Genomic DNA, 14,072 nt, shown 5'->3' on the forward strand with positions numbered 1-14,072 from the left:
GTAAAGAATCTATCTGCAATGCAGGAGACGTGGGTTTGATCCTTGTGTCAGGAAGATTCCCTGGAGAAGAAAATGGCAACCCCCTCCAGTGTTCTTGTCTAGAGAATTCCATGGACAGAGGAGCCTGGTCAGCTATAGTCCATGGGGCTGGAAGATAATCAGACATGACTTAGCAACTACACAATACCAACATTCAAAGACCGGGCCAAGGGACTTCCCTGGTGGTCCACTGGCTAAGAATCTGCCTGCCAAGGCAGAGGACACAGGTTCGCTCCCTTGTCTGGGAAGATCCCGCATGCTATAGGGGCAACTAAGCTCATGTGATACCACTACTGAGCCCATGAGCTTCGTATATTGTATAAAGCCCATGAGCTGCGACCAGAGGAAGCCGGGTCACGGCAGCGAAGAGCCAGCACAGCCAAATAAATTAAATATATATTTAAAAGACCATGCCAGTGAAATAGGTATTTTTCTATATAACTCCTGTATTCTGGAGGAAAAAAAAAAGTAATTCTTTGCATTGTATCTCAACGTAAATGTTAAAAAAAAAAAATCATATTAAGGTTAAGCACTCATTATTAGCAATTTCTGGAGCAAAATAGCATGTTATTGTTTTAATTTGTTACTGAATAAGACTAGACCTTTTCTAAGCTGTGAGAAAAACAAGATTTTAATTACACATTTTTATGTGAAAATAAGCAGAAACTATGTCATAATCATGAAGAAAAGTGCCACAGAGTCAAGATGTGTCCCCAGGCTGGGGGGTTCAACTAAAGAATGTATTATTCAACTGAATATCTGGTGAGTATCAAGTTCCATACCTGTGCTGAATTTATCATCAAAATATTTCCGGTATCTCTTGCTCAGGGACAGACTCTAGTTTGGACTTGGTTATGTTTCACGTCCACCCCATCACACCTAATTTTTAGTATGGCCCTCTCTAGACGGAATACCAATGCACTGGATTAGTAGTTCTAAAATATATCTCCAGTTGGCTTACGTCTTCTATGAAAAATCTTCTGTAAGTTAAAAATATTTAGGAAAAGCAGCATTAGCCACATTGTACTATGGGTTTCAGATTCTTCAATATGGTGATATATTAATACTATGATTTAATAATACACAAATTTCCCAAGTTTATTGAAAATGGACACCCATGCTCCTTTTTCATAGAGTAACTTTCAAAACTAGTATTTGGTTTAAAACACTTGGGGAAATGCCCACAGAACCATCCTTCTCATTGTTCTTTCTTCAGAGTTATCTTCTCTGTGAGCTTCCTTAGGGACCCTCTCTGCTGCATAGGGTGGCAGTCTATTATGTAATGTATTAACCAGAATACAATGTTAATACCTGAGAGTGAGGTTCTATGTTTTATACATCCCAGGATTATTTGGGACTCCTGGAGATTCAATGTTCAATTTCAAGTAATTGATCAAGCTATGATAGTACAGATCATGTTGCAGTGGGTTATGATACACATCTATATGCTCATATGTGTGTGCTAACTCACTTCAGTTGTGTCCACCTCCTTGCAACTCTATGGACTGTAGCCTATCAGACTCTTCTGTCCGTGAGTTCTCCAGCGAAGAATACTGGAGTGGGTAGCCATGCAACCCAGAGGATCTTCCCTACCCAGGGATGGAACCCAAATCTTCTGCATTGCATGTGGATTCTTTACCATTAGTGCCACTGGGGAAGCTCTCTATATGTTCTTAGATACAGATAAATATCACTCACCAGAACATGAGTCTTGCTTATTCTTTTCTTCCTCCTATTTCTAAGACAGTATATTATACATAGTAATAACTATTTTTATTGAAAAAAAGAATAACTTTATAAGTGAATGGCTTTAATGAAAAGATTTCTGATATTATGTCAGAAAGAAGGATGTATTTCTTTGGGTCAGTAGAGTTTTTGGTGGCAACTTGAAAATAAAAGTATGAAGACCACTTTCACAGCACCCATCGATAGTACCTGCCAAACTCTGCTTAGAAACCCCATGAGTGTGAACAGCCTACTCATTCAGTTCATTTTAGGTACCTTTTTTTCTCTCTCTGTTCCTCTCCACTTTACCTTTTAATTATCCTGAACTTTAACACAAAAATGGATCCATGAACTGCATAATTTCCTTAATTTCATTTCCTTACCTGCATTATTGTCTGACATGCTTCGGTCTACATGGCAAAAGAGAAAGAGCATGATTAGAGATTACACTAATAATTTATATATTATCTGAGTATTTTGTAGACATAGTATTTATTACCAGCTTCCACCATATTTCCAAGAGACTGATGAAAGTAAAGATAGAAGCACTGAGTCACTGAAGTTCACTGATTGGCTGATCCTCCAAGCTAGTATGTGGTGGAACCTCTAGTGACATCTGTGGCACAGTTTCTTGTACTCTCTTTTAAAAGGTGCTTCTTTATAGTAAGTCACCTAATTAATAAGTAAGGAGCATATAGTGGAAGATCTCTGCATAATAAACAATGTTCTTTTCCTTATGGCTTTGATGAGATTCCTCAAAAAAAAAAAAAAAAGAAAGAAAGAAAGAACAGCAGGATAATGGCCCCTCATGCAGAAAGTCCCCTGGTCTAGATTTTGCATGAGAAATATTTTACCTATAAAATATTTTATCTATATTTTTAAGCTGAGGATTTCTGTTAGAAAAGATACTCCTGAGGTTTGCATGAAGTATGTGTAGTTCCTGCGAAAAATGCATAAACGTGTATATACCAAGTCCTTCACTTTTTGCATATCTCCAGCATTGCAATCATCAGAAAATTTAGTAGAAAAATAGTTGTAATAAATATGAGACAGCACTCTCACAAATATAAAAGAAAGGTACAGATATTCCAAAGAAATGGGCAAAATTTACAAAAGGCAATTTATAAAATATTTTCAATTTTACTAGGGGTCAAAGCATGGCTAAAATGATTGCTAATACCCAGTATTGGTTAATTTAGAAAAGCATGTATTTTCATACCTGATTGGTGGGAGGGTAAGTTAAATCCTATTTTGAACTTACTTAAGCCACAGTTTTGTATGTTACACACAAATATGCATATAGTGATTTTCATGTAACAGATCTGATTTTCTAGATCAGTGGAAAAGAGATGTCCATTGAGAATTATCTTATGTGGCTTTATCTGTCAGTAAGCTTCATTTTTACATCTTCAGTCTTTGCATATCTTTTTGAGAAAGCAATATGTATAATAGTAAGAGATTGTCTTATGAAAACTTTCTGGAGGAAACTGATGCAAAGAGATACACAGAAAAGTACAAAAAGTTCAAAGACGTGTCTATTCTTACTGCTCTGTGGTCTAGGGTTTAAAAAGAGAGACTAACCTAGAGTCTATCAATAGAGAGTAAAGAATATCTGACAGTATAGGGTATTGGTTAAAAGCTTAGGTTTTGGAATATGGCAGATCTGAGTTTGAATCTTCACACTGTTAACCCTAAGCTTTGGAATTGTGAGTGGATTACTTAACATCTCTGATCCTTAATTTTCTCATCAATAAAATATACATAATAATTTTACTTAATTTTTAATATTGCTGTTATTAAACAGATTAATGCCCTTGAGTGCTTAGCACAGAGCCTCACACATTGCAAATCTACAGCCATTGAATGCTGTCAAAAGACTGTGAACTGAAATGTGTGTAGGTTTATGTACCTGAGGAATGTATGGAAGAAGGTCCATCAATAGTGATTAAAGAGTTATCTTGGGACGCGGGATTTGGGTGAATTTTCCTTAATTTTTTTTCTACAGCGTCTGAGTTTTTAAACAATAATTGTGTTGTTTATCAGAAAAATATAACAAAACTATTTAAAATAGGGAAAAAAGCTAATTATAATATGTGAAAAATTGCACTGGAAGTATGTTTCAAATAATAACAATTGCAGTCATCTTTATTTTATTTTTAAAAATTATTGATCGGAGTATAGGTTATTTACAACACTGTGTTAGTTTCAGTCACATAGCAAATGAATCAATTATATATACAAAACACCTTTTATTTTTTTTCAGATTCTTTCCCCATATAGGATATTACAGAGGATTGAGTAGAGTCTCCTGTACTATACAATAGGTCTTTATTACCTATTTTATATAAAATAGTGTGTGTATGTCAATCCTGGTCTCCCTATTTATACCAACTCTTTGCGACCCCATGAATTATACAGTCCATGGAATTTTCCAAGCCAGAGTGCTCGAGTGGGTAGCCATTTCCTTCTCAAGGGGATCGTCCCAACCCAGGGAATCAAACCCAGGTCTCCCACATTACAGATGGATTCTTTACCAGCTGAGTCACCAAGGAAGCCCAAGAATACTGGAGTTGGTTTATTCCTTCTCCAGGGGATCTTCCCAAGCCAGGAATCAAACTGGGGTCTCCTGCATTGCAGGTGGATTCTTTGCAGCTGAGCTACCAGGGAAGGCCAACCTTCCCCAATTCCCTCATCAAAACCATTAATTTGTTTTCTATATCCAATGCTCTATTTCTGTTTTGTAAATAAGTTCATTTGTACTTGAAAAAAAATTTCCGTACATCACCAATAGCATATGATATTTGTCTTTCTGGGTATGATGTACTTTACTCAGTATGAACATCTCTAGGTCCATTCATGTTGCTACAAGTGGATAGCATTCATTCTCCTAAGATTCCATTTCCTTTTAAGGACAAAAATGAATGAAAGAAAACAAAGAACAAAATAATATCTTTAATTCTTGTCCCTTTCTTAGTGCCAGGCATTATCCTAGACTCTGAGGAAATAAAAAAGATAAACAATTCCAGGGAAAAGGTGCATAATAAAAAAAAGTAAATTCTTGTCATATTAGAAGGTGCTAGGTCCTATTAATAAAAGTAGATCAGCAATGAGAAATCAAGTGAGAACAGAATTGGTATATGTGTACAGTTTTAAACTGGGTGGTCAGGGAAAGCCACAATGAGAAAGAAATACTTGAGCAAAAAATTGAAGGTGTTGAGGGACTGAGCCTTGCTTATGTCCAAGGGAAGAAAATACCAGGTGAAGTAACTAGCAAGTGAAAAGACTTAAAGGCAGGAGCATCCTGACATGTCTGAGAAACAACAGGGAGATCACTGTGACTGCAGTGAAATACCAAGGTGGGGAGAGCAACAGAAGATGCTGTCAGAGAGTAAATGGGAGATGGGAGCATAGATTCTGGAGGTATTTGTAAACGCTTGTAAATGTGCTATATATTTAGTCTTTACAGTTGTTATATCCTCGCAACAAACTGACCTTTGTATCATTATATAAAATCATTCTGTCACTTTGTTATGGTTTTTGACCTAAAGTCTACTTTGTCTGATATAACTATAGCTACTCCTGTTGCCTTTTGGTTTCCACTTTCATGGGATATCTTCTATTCCCTTATTCCAACTGATGTGTGCCCTTAAAGATGAAGGGAGTCTGTTGTAGGTGGTATGTACTTGGACCTTTTTTTTGGGAAAAAAAAAATCCATTTAGGCACTCCATGCCTTTTGATTGGAAAATTTAATCCATCTACATTTAAAGTAATTATTGATACATAAGGACTTACTGTGTGCCTGCACAGATAGTTGCTCAGTTGTGTCTGACTCTTTGCAACCCTTTGGACCATAGCCCACCAGGCTCCTCTGTCCATGGGATTTTTCAGGCAAGAATACTGGAGTGGGTAGCTATTTCCTCCTCTAAGGGATCTTCCCTACCCAAGGATCAAAGCCTCGTCTCCTGCATCTCCTGCATTGCAGGTGTATTCTTTACTGTGTTCAAGCCTATGTTCAACAATACATAGGGGGTAAAAAGACTTTGGAGTTCACTCATGAAAATATATTCCATCGGAATTTTGAGCAGAAAAGTAGCGTATTACTCACATTTTGAAATGATCACATTTGTCAGATTGTAAATTTGCCAAAAGAAAATAAGGGTTGGAAAAAGAAATTGATTTTGGAGGCTATTCCATGAATCCACCAATCCAGGTGAAAATTTATGGTTGCTTAGACTTGAATTCCTAGGGGTAATGAGAAAGGCTTAAATTCTATTTTGAAGACAGAAAGACAACAGTATTTTCTGACAGATTTGGTGGGATTTGTAGGAGAAAGAGGAGTCAAAGATGAGAGAAATTTTTGCTATTATCTTTCAACTGGTTGTCAATCAATGTCCAAACATTAACAGATTATACCTATTTTGTACTAGGTTTCCAATTTTTATTGATTGCTTAATTATTCTCCATCAGAGACTAGTGTATGCTTTGAAAAACTTGAAGTAAATAATTCATTCTCAGAGATTAAGGAACTCTCTTTCAATATGCTAAGTAAGAATTCAGTCATGGGTCAAATTTTCTATATTATTATAAACATGAGAGGAAGATATAGGCACAATATTCTGGCACAATGTTTAGGCACAATGTTTTTACTTAATGTTAAATCATTTTAATTCTGGTCTTTTGAAAAGAGCTCATTTATTCACAGACCATTTGGTGAACGACTACTATATAGCAGACATTCCACTAGTAGACAGACCTGAGGCAAATTGCCTGCTTTCAAGGAGCCTGCCATCTGGTAGGAGATACAGAAATGAAACCGAGTGGAGAATAAAATGAAATTAGTGGCTAGGAAGTTCCAAGAGAGCATAGAAGGAGACACAGATAAAGGTATATAGAGAATTCAGGAAAACTTGTAGGAAGAGGAGGAATTTACACATAATTATATAGGGATATGAAATGGGCATTCCAGATGAAGGAAACAATAAGTGGGGAGCAGAAAAGAGGATGGCCCATTTGGTTGATTAAACAGACATTTGTTTAGAGGTTTAGGAGCAAAAGGATGAGTGGTGAAAGATGTCTTTTTTTTTTTTTTACTTTATTTTACTTTACAATACTGTATTGCATTTGTCATACATTGACATGAATCCACCACGGGTGTATACAAGCTCCCAATCCTGAATCCCCCTCCCACCTCCCACCCCATATCATCTCTCTGGATCATCCCCATGCACCAGCCCCAAGCATCCTGTATCCTGTATCGAACATAGACTGGCACTTCATTTCTTACATGATAGTATACATGTTTCAATGCCATTCTCCCAAATCATCCCACCCTCTCCCTCTCCCTCAGAGTCCAAAAGTCCTTTCTATACACCTGTGTCTCTTTTGCTGTCTTGCATACAGGGTCATCATTACCATCTTTCTAAATTCCGTATATATGTGTCAGTATACTGTATTGGTGTTTTTCTTTCTGGCTTACTTCACTCTGTATAATTGGCTCCAGTTTCATCCATCTCATTAGAACTGATTCAAATGTATTCTTTTTAATGGCTGAGTAATACTCCATTGTGTATATGTACCACAGTTTTCTTATCCATTCCTCTGCTGATGGACATCTAGGTTGTTTCCATGTCCTGGCTATTATACACAGTGCTGCAATGAACATTGGGGTACACGTGTCTCTTTCAATTCTGGTTTCCTCAGTGTGTATGCCCAGCAGCAGGATTGCTGGGTCATAAGGCAGTTCTATTTGCAATTTTTTAAGGAATCTCTACACTGTTTTCCATAGTGGCTGTACTAGTTTGCATTCCCACCAACAGTGTAGGAGAGTTCCCTTTTCTCCACACCCTCTCCAGCATTTATGACTTGTAGACTTTTGTATCGCAGCCATTCTGACTGGTGTGAAATGGTACCTTATTGTGGTCTTGATTTGCATTTCTCTGATAATGAGTGATGTTGAGCATCTTTTCATGTGTTTGTTAGCCATCCGTATGTCTTCTTTGGAGAAATGCCTATTTAGTTCTTTGGCCCATTTTTTGATTGGGTCATTTATTTTTCTGGAGTTGAGCTGCATAAGTTGCTTGTATATTTTTGAGATTAGTTGTTTGTCAGTTGCTGCATTTGCTATTGTTTTCTCCCATTCCGAAGGCTATCTTTTCACCTTACTTATAGTTTCCTTTGTTGTGCAGAAGCTTTTAAAGGAAAAGCAGTGTTAAATCTTGAACACTTTTATATAAGACAATATGAGATTTGAAATGAATCCTGTAGGCAATAGGAATTAGCTAAGTCCTCAGCAGGAAGACAACTTGATTAGATTAAAGCTTTAGAATGATTATTCAGGTTATACTGAGAACATATTGGAAAGGGAGGAGACCCAAACCTGGGGAATCAGTTGGTCTCCTGCAGTGGTCCTAACAAGGAAAGGTGAGGTCCTACCTTGAATAGTGCAGAGAGAGAGAACACATACAGGAGCTACTTAGAAGACATACTTAGTACAGCTTGGTTCAGAAAAACATATGGGTGGCTAGAAATGCGTCTAAGACAATCTCAGTAATCTGTATTTGGAAACTGACTAGAAGATAAAACCCTATTCAGTGTCACAGAGTATAGGAAGAGAAGCATTTTGAGTAGCAAGATGTGTTCAGAATTTAAGGACTGATGGTAGCCAGGTGGCAATAACTAAAAAGTTATTTGCAATTCTGAATAAAGTTTGACTGGAAAATTAAATGCCATTGATGAAAAATATCTTAAAATTTAACTTAAAATTTTACAGAAATATAGGAATTTGTTTTCATTTCACTAATAGCAATGGCAAAAGCTTTTAGCTATACATATATTTCATAAGAATGTTATTTTCATATCCCTGAATAGTAATGACAAAACCTTTTAGCATCACACAAAATTAATATATGCATTTTATAGATACCTATTAAACAAAACAAGACAAAACCCCCAAACAACAAATCGAGTGCTTTCAACAAATCAGAAAGATTATACTGAAACTGATACAGTCAAATGCTGCTAGAAGCATTGGAAATTGAAATAACATTTTGGGAAGACCATGTCAATATGTTGCAAGAGTTATAAAGGTGATCATGGGATTTTGCCTGGTAATCCTACTCCTGGTTATTAAAAGGAATTTATTCAGTGTATATTAATGAAAATTTGCCTTATAGATATAGTCTACATGACAATAAGTTATAAGGGAATAATTTAATGTGTGTGCATGTGTGTTTGTTGTTGTTGTTAAGTCTCTAAGTCTTGTTCAACTTTTTTGTGACTCCATGGACTATAGCTGGCCAGACTCCTCTGTTCATGGGATTTCCTAGGCAAGAATGCTGAAGTGGATTGCCATTCCTTTCCTCACGGAATCTTCCTGACCCAGGGATCTAACCCATGTCTCCTGCTTGACAGGCAGGTTCTTTACCACTCAACCACCAGGGAAGTCCTTTTGTATGAATTTACACAGTAGAAATCTGAAGACTATGAAGAAACATGGGAGGATATTTACATTGCCGTGAAAATATCAGTATTTGTAATTGTCACAATTGTCCAAACATATGTATACCAATAGAGACTCATTGAAAAACATTAAAAATAAAAACAATCTGAATGGTAATATTATAATTTTGTTTTACTTTTTTGAAATTAAAGTTTGTCAGGACAAATTTTCAAAATCTTTTTAAAAGGTATATGTAGTAAACTACAATAAAGCAATCCTGTGAATATAGACAGGCTACAAACACCCTTATTTAATTGTTTCTTGGCATGTGGAAAGAGTGGAGTAATAAAGGGGATCAATTGAATGGGAACATAGGAGAGAAAAGAGAAGAAAAAGAAGACAGAGGAATGAGAAGCTCAAAGCAGCAGTCTTATTTTGGCTCCCCAAGGAGTCACCAAGGATGGTGGTGGTGATTTATTTACCAAGTCGTGTCCAACTCTTGCAACCCCATGGACTGTATATAGCCTGCCAGGCTCCTCTGTCCATGGGATTCTCCAGGCAAGAATACAGGAGTGGGCTGCCATTTCCTTCTCCCCAAGGGTGGTACCCCAGGCATATTATCCAGTGGTGGAAGCGAATGTTGCATGAGCTGGTGGAGGAACGGGACCACAGTGACCACCCCGCCCCTTTCCTTTACACCATGTCCCAGCTGGGCCATCACACCGACATGGCCTTGGGACATATGTGCGGTGGGAGGTTTGAATTTAGACTGGTGGCAGGAGATGAGACAGCTACGTTTCTTTTGTACACACATAAGGTTTCACTAACACTTTAACCACAGGAGGAGGAGAAAAGGCCACAAGATGTGGGGTTAGCGTGAGTGGGGACAAAGGAACTTTTTTTTCAAACTAAGAAAGCACCAGTATTGCAAAGACTTTCCGTGATTCCACACCCACCTTGAAAGTCCCCCTCTCAGCACAGGAAGTGCGCTGACCACTGGGGGCAATAAAAGAGACTCAGAGGAGCCAAGGTCCTCAGCCTCTTGCTGCACAGCTCAGGGGGACCTCAGCCATGAAACTTCTCATCCTGACCTGCCTGGTGATCTGCAGTCTCGCTGCATACACTGTGGAAGGTGAGTCAAAGGTTATTTATGAGACAAGGAACATCTAGGTGTACAGGCAGTGGCCAGGCATTTTGCTATTGACTCGGGTTTTGAATGGAGTAAACTACTTTCTCCAAGCTAAGCCTCAGTCTTCCTGTGTGCAAAATGGGTATCATTTGACACTAGGGGACTTTGTAGATTTTGAAGATAGAACTTCATTACAGTCTGGGCTCCTATTTTTCACAACTAAGTAATCTGGGGTAAATTTCTTAACCTCTCTGGGCCTAGGTTTAATTATCTTTAAGATAAATGTAATAACTAATTTGCTTACCTACAATTAAAATGAAATACATCTTATGATCATTTATCAGATTTCCAGGCAAATACTAATTTGTTTATTAATGTTAGGTGCAGCATAATGAAAACAATTGTATATACTTTTGAAGCTTTTGCCTATTTAGTATTGATAAATTAAAAAACATTTACCCCTTGGCTGTTCACCTAAAATTATCATAACGTTAATTTGTTATACCCCAATACAAAATAAAAAGTTCAAAAAATAGAAATAGATATACCAGGGATTAAATAATGTGTTTGTTCAATAAAAATAACTGCCCCGTATCTCAAAAAAAATGCTTAAAAATGTAAAGCATTCATGATGGGGGAGTGAGCTAGAGGGTGTATGTTCTGAAGCAAATCAGTGTTTTGTATTAAAACAGAATTGACTGGAAGCTCATGACCTCATATCTAGGAAATCAATGTTTACCTTTTAAGTGTGTAGGAGAGAATATTATTATTGCTATGAATGTTGTTCCCACTTGTGATAAATTTCTTGAGTTTATAAAAGACCATAAGTACTAACAAATATCAATGACTTATATACAATCAATTAAACTTACAAGACATATCCAGATGAGATTTAGTTACACTGAGAATTTCCTGAACATTTTACACGTACTTATTAAAAGATCATTTTTTTCCCCAAGTAGTAGGAGTGTATTTTTCCTTATGTCTCTGACAAGAGGGAATATCCTTTGATTATAAATAACTCAGTTAACTCGCCTTTCAACCTCTTAATCTGCAGCCTTCTTACTTAGACTAGAATAGATCATGTATCTGCCAGGGTGCCCATAAATAGAGATGGCACTGTTTGGAATCCCCTTGAAATTGGGCCCTGAATAAAAAAATATTGTTGAAATGAAAAAGTTTATACCAAGTGTTGTCTAAACCATGGCCAGCTGACATTTTTCTGGAAAAATAGGCTGCTGTATGATGGAAACCATGGATGAATAGGGGAATGAAGACTGATGAGGATTGCAGTCATTTGAGTATTTCCCTTTCACTGGGTTCAGAAAACATTTAGCATTAAAAATAAATTGGCAAATATAGAAGGTAAAGAACGTGCAGGCTAGATACTGAGTGATGGAAAGAGGAGATGAAGAGCAATGTTAGTGAACACCTGCTCAGTGTCATGATTATAAAAATCTTCTGATTTCAGCAACACTACATCAGAAAGCTCAGATTTGATCATTATCGACTATTGTTTTAGATGATTTTGGCTTAATCTTTCTCAGAGAAATATTCTGTTAGAATATTTGCTTCCCTGAGAAGCAAATACCAGTCTCTTCATCTTAGGAGAAAATAGGCACACAAAAACCTTCATTAGATTTTAGCAAATCTGTAACATTATTAACCCTCCCATGTTACTTTCCTTTCTCCAATGTAAGATGTTCTCAAAACTGAAAAATTTAATCTCCTTTTAGCCCTTCTATTGGGGATAAGAACTTTATGAACTACTTCCTTTATAACTTTCACATTTTAACATTTAAAGTAACACCTTTAGTGATTCAGTAAAAAATGAGCTACCTCTCCCATGTTTAATATTGACTGTCCCAAGCCACTCTTTGTCAAGTTACTCTTTGTTATTTGATTCATGACACTCTAACATTTATATTATTAGAAATTACATTTTATTTTTGTTTACTTGGTTTTCTGTATAGGTGTGGGGAGTGAAGTTCTAGAAAGGAGCATCTGTGTGAGTCTGACTACACAGCGACTGCCAGTTAAAAACATCAAGACCTACACCATCAAGGAGGGCTCCATGAAAGCAGTGATGTGAGTTTCTCTCCCCAAAGCTGGGCTTGATGGAACACAGTGTACAGAAATGCCACCCTTCTTGGGAAAAATAAGTTAACAAGGAGGAAGACCTCAACTTAGCCAACAGTCCTTTTGTTTTTCCATATTAACCAAGTCTTTGTGTAGCCCCAAACAATGATGATGACAAAAAAATTGGCAACCAAGTGAAGACTGTCACCCTCCTTTCTGATTTATCTTAACAGAATAATTGGACTGGGAACCAGATGAATAATATGCTCGTTCTGGAGGGTTAGGTTTAGAGATGTTCGGGTCAGACCAGGATTTGAGCACAGAGCCACACTGGTGTGGGATGCCTCTCTTCCCATCCACCCACACCCCTGCCTTTCTCTTCCTTTTTGGTGTTCTGGAGTAGAATGCCATATTTTATCAGTTGCCACATCTCAAGGAATAGTGTCAGCAATTAGCCTACATGGTACCATTCTCTTTCCAGGATTTCATTTTTTTAAAATAGCAACACTTCCCAAAATATAATTACAACTTTACCACCAAAAATATGATGAAGAATCCACTCTTGGCCCAGAAAATAAGATGAATGTGTTTAGATTTCAAAAAGGAGATGACACGTAATAAATAACCTGCTGTTGCTGCCTGCTGCTAAATCGCTTCAGTCGTGTCCGACTCTGTGCGACCCCATAGACAGCAGCCCACCAGGCTTCCCCGTCCCTGGGATTCTCCAGGCAAGAACACTAGAGTGGGTTGCCATTTCCTTCTCCAATGCATGAAAGTGAAAAGTCAAAGTGAAGTTGTTCAGTCATGTCCGACTCTTAGCGACCTCATGGACTGCAGCCCACCAGGCTCCTCCATCCATGGGATTTTCCAGGCAAGAGTACTGGAGTGGGGTGCCATTGCCTTCTCCAATAACCTAGATGGCTTCAAATGTCTAGTTTAATTGCATCATTTGGTAGCAATGGTGAAAAAAGGAACTTGCACAAAATTCTGAACAAGGAATCTGGGTATTATCTGGAGCTATTTTTTCTTCATGGAAAAAATAGATTGCAGAAGAAAGATTTTCATTTAAGATCTAATGGAATCTAATTTTCATTCCAAATCTATCTGGAATACTGATTTGTCCAGTCATTTCTGCACAAGATCTCTTTTATACAATCTGATCTTAACTTTTGGTTCCAAGGCTTTGAAGATATGACTAATTTTGCCTATCTTTTCCTTGCATTGCAGATTCATTACCAGACGTGGCCTTAAAGTCTGTGCTGATCCCCACGTTGAATGGGTGAAAAAAGCCGTCCAAACAATAGACAAGTCCACCAGGAGAAATGTGAGCCAGAGCAAGCCTACAGAAGCCCAGCAATCCCCCAAAACAGCTGTGACCCTGACTGGGTAGTAACCTTCCAGCACCTTGTCCCCTCCCTAGCCAGCCACCTCATTTCCCTTTAAAGCTCATGGACTTATTACATTATATTCACCTTTCATAAAAGTGCTGCATGAGTCTATTTTCTTAGATTTTTATTTTTTTATGTCCTTCATATTCGTACAGATGCTCTAATTAATAAATATTTATTATTAAGAGTATTTCCAAAGTGTATTCATTACATATTAGGGAAGGTAATACATCATTTGTGTCCCTTTTCTGCTATCATTGTACTTCCTGTTGA

General features: G+C 37.4%; 1 protein-coding gene across 1 annotated transcript; it reads left to right on the plus strand.

Annotated features, from left to right (window-relative positions):
- Positions 1-10,220: 10,220 nt before the first annotated feature.
- Positions 10,221-13,801, plus strand: LOC128061785 (cytokine SCM-1 beta-like). The gene is made up of 3 exons (XM_052654154.1): positions 10,221-10,335; positions 12,306-12,420; positions 13,639-13,801. Exons 1-3 carry the CDS (start codon positions 10,275-10,277, stop codon positions 13,799-13,801), a joined length of 339 nt encoding a protein of 112 aa, XP_052510114.1. The 5' UTR covers positions 10,221-10,274.
- Positions 13,802-14,072: the final 271 nt, after the last annotated feature.

Source organism: Budorcas taxicolor, chromosome 16 (assembly GCF_023091745.1).
Source record: "Budorcas taxicolor isolate Tak-1 chromosome 16, Takin1.1, whole genome shotgun sequence".
NCBI lineage: Eukaryota > Metazoa > Chordata > Mammalia > Artiodactyla > Bovidae > Budorcas > Budorcas taxicolor.

Excerpts from the sequence above, each read along its gene's own strand:
- LOC128061785 (XM_052654154.1), top strand. The coding sequence starts at position 10,275 with ATGAAACTTCTCATCCTGACCTGCCTGGTGATCTGCAGTCTCGCTGCA. Across the intron at positions 10,336-12,305 it reads CGCTGCATACACTGTGGAAG|GTGTGGGGAGTGAAGTTCTA; the intron begins GTGAGTCAAAGG and ends TTTTCTGTATAG. Across the intron at positions 12,421-13,638 it reads GGCTCCATGAAAGCAGTGAT|ATTCATTACCAGACGTGGCC; the intron begins GTGAGTTTCTCT and ends CTTGCATTGCAG.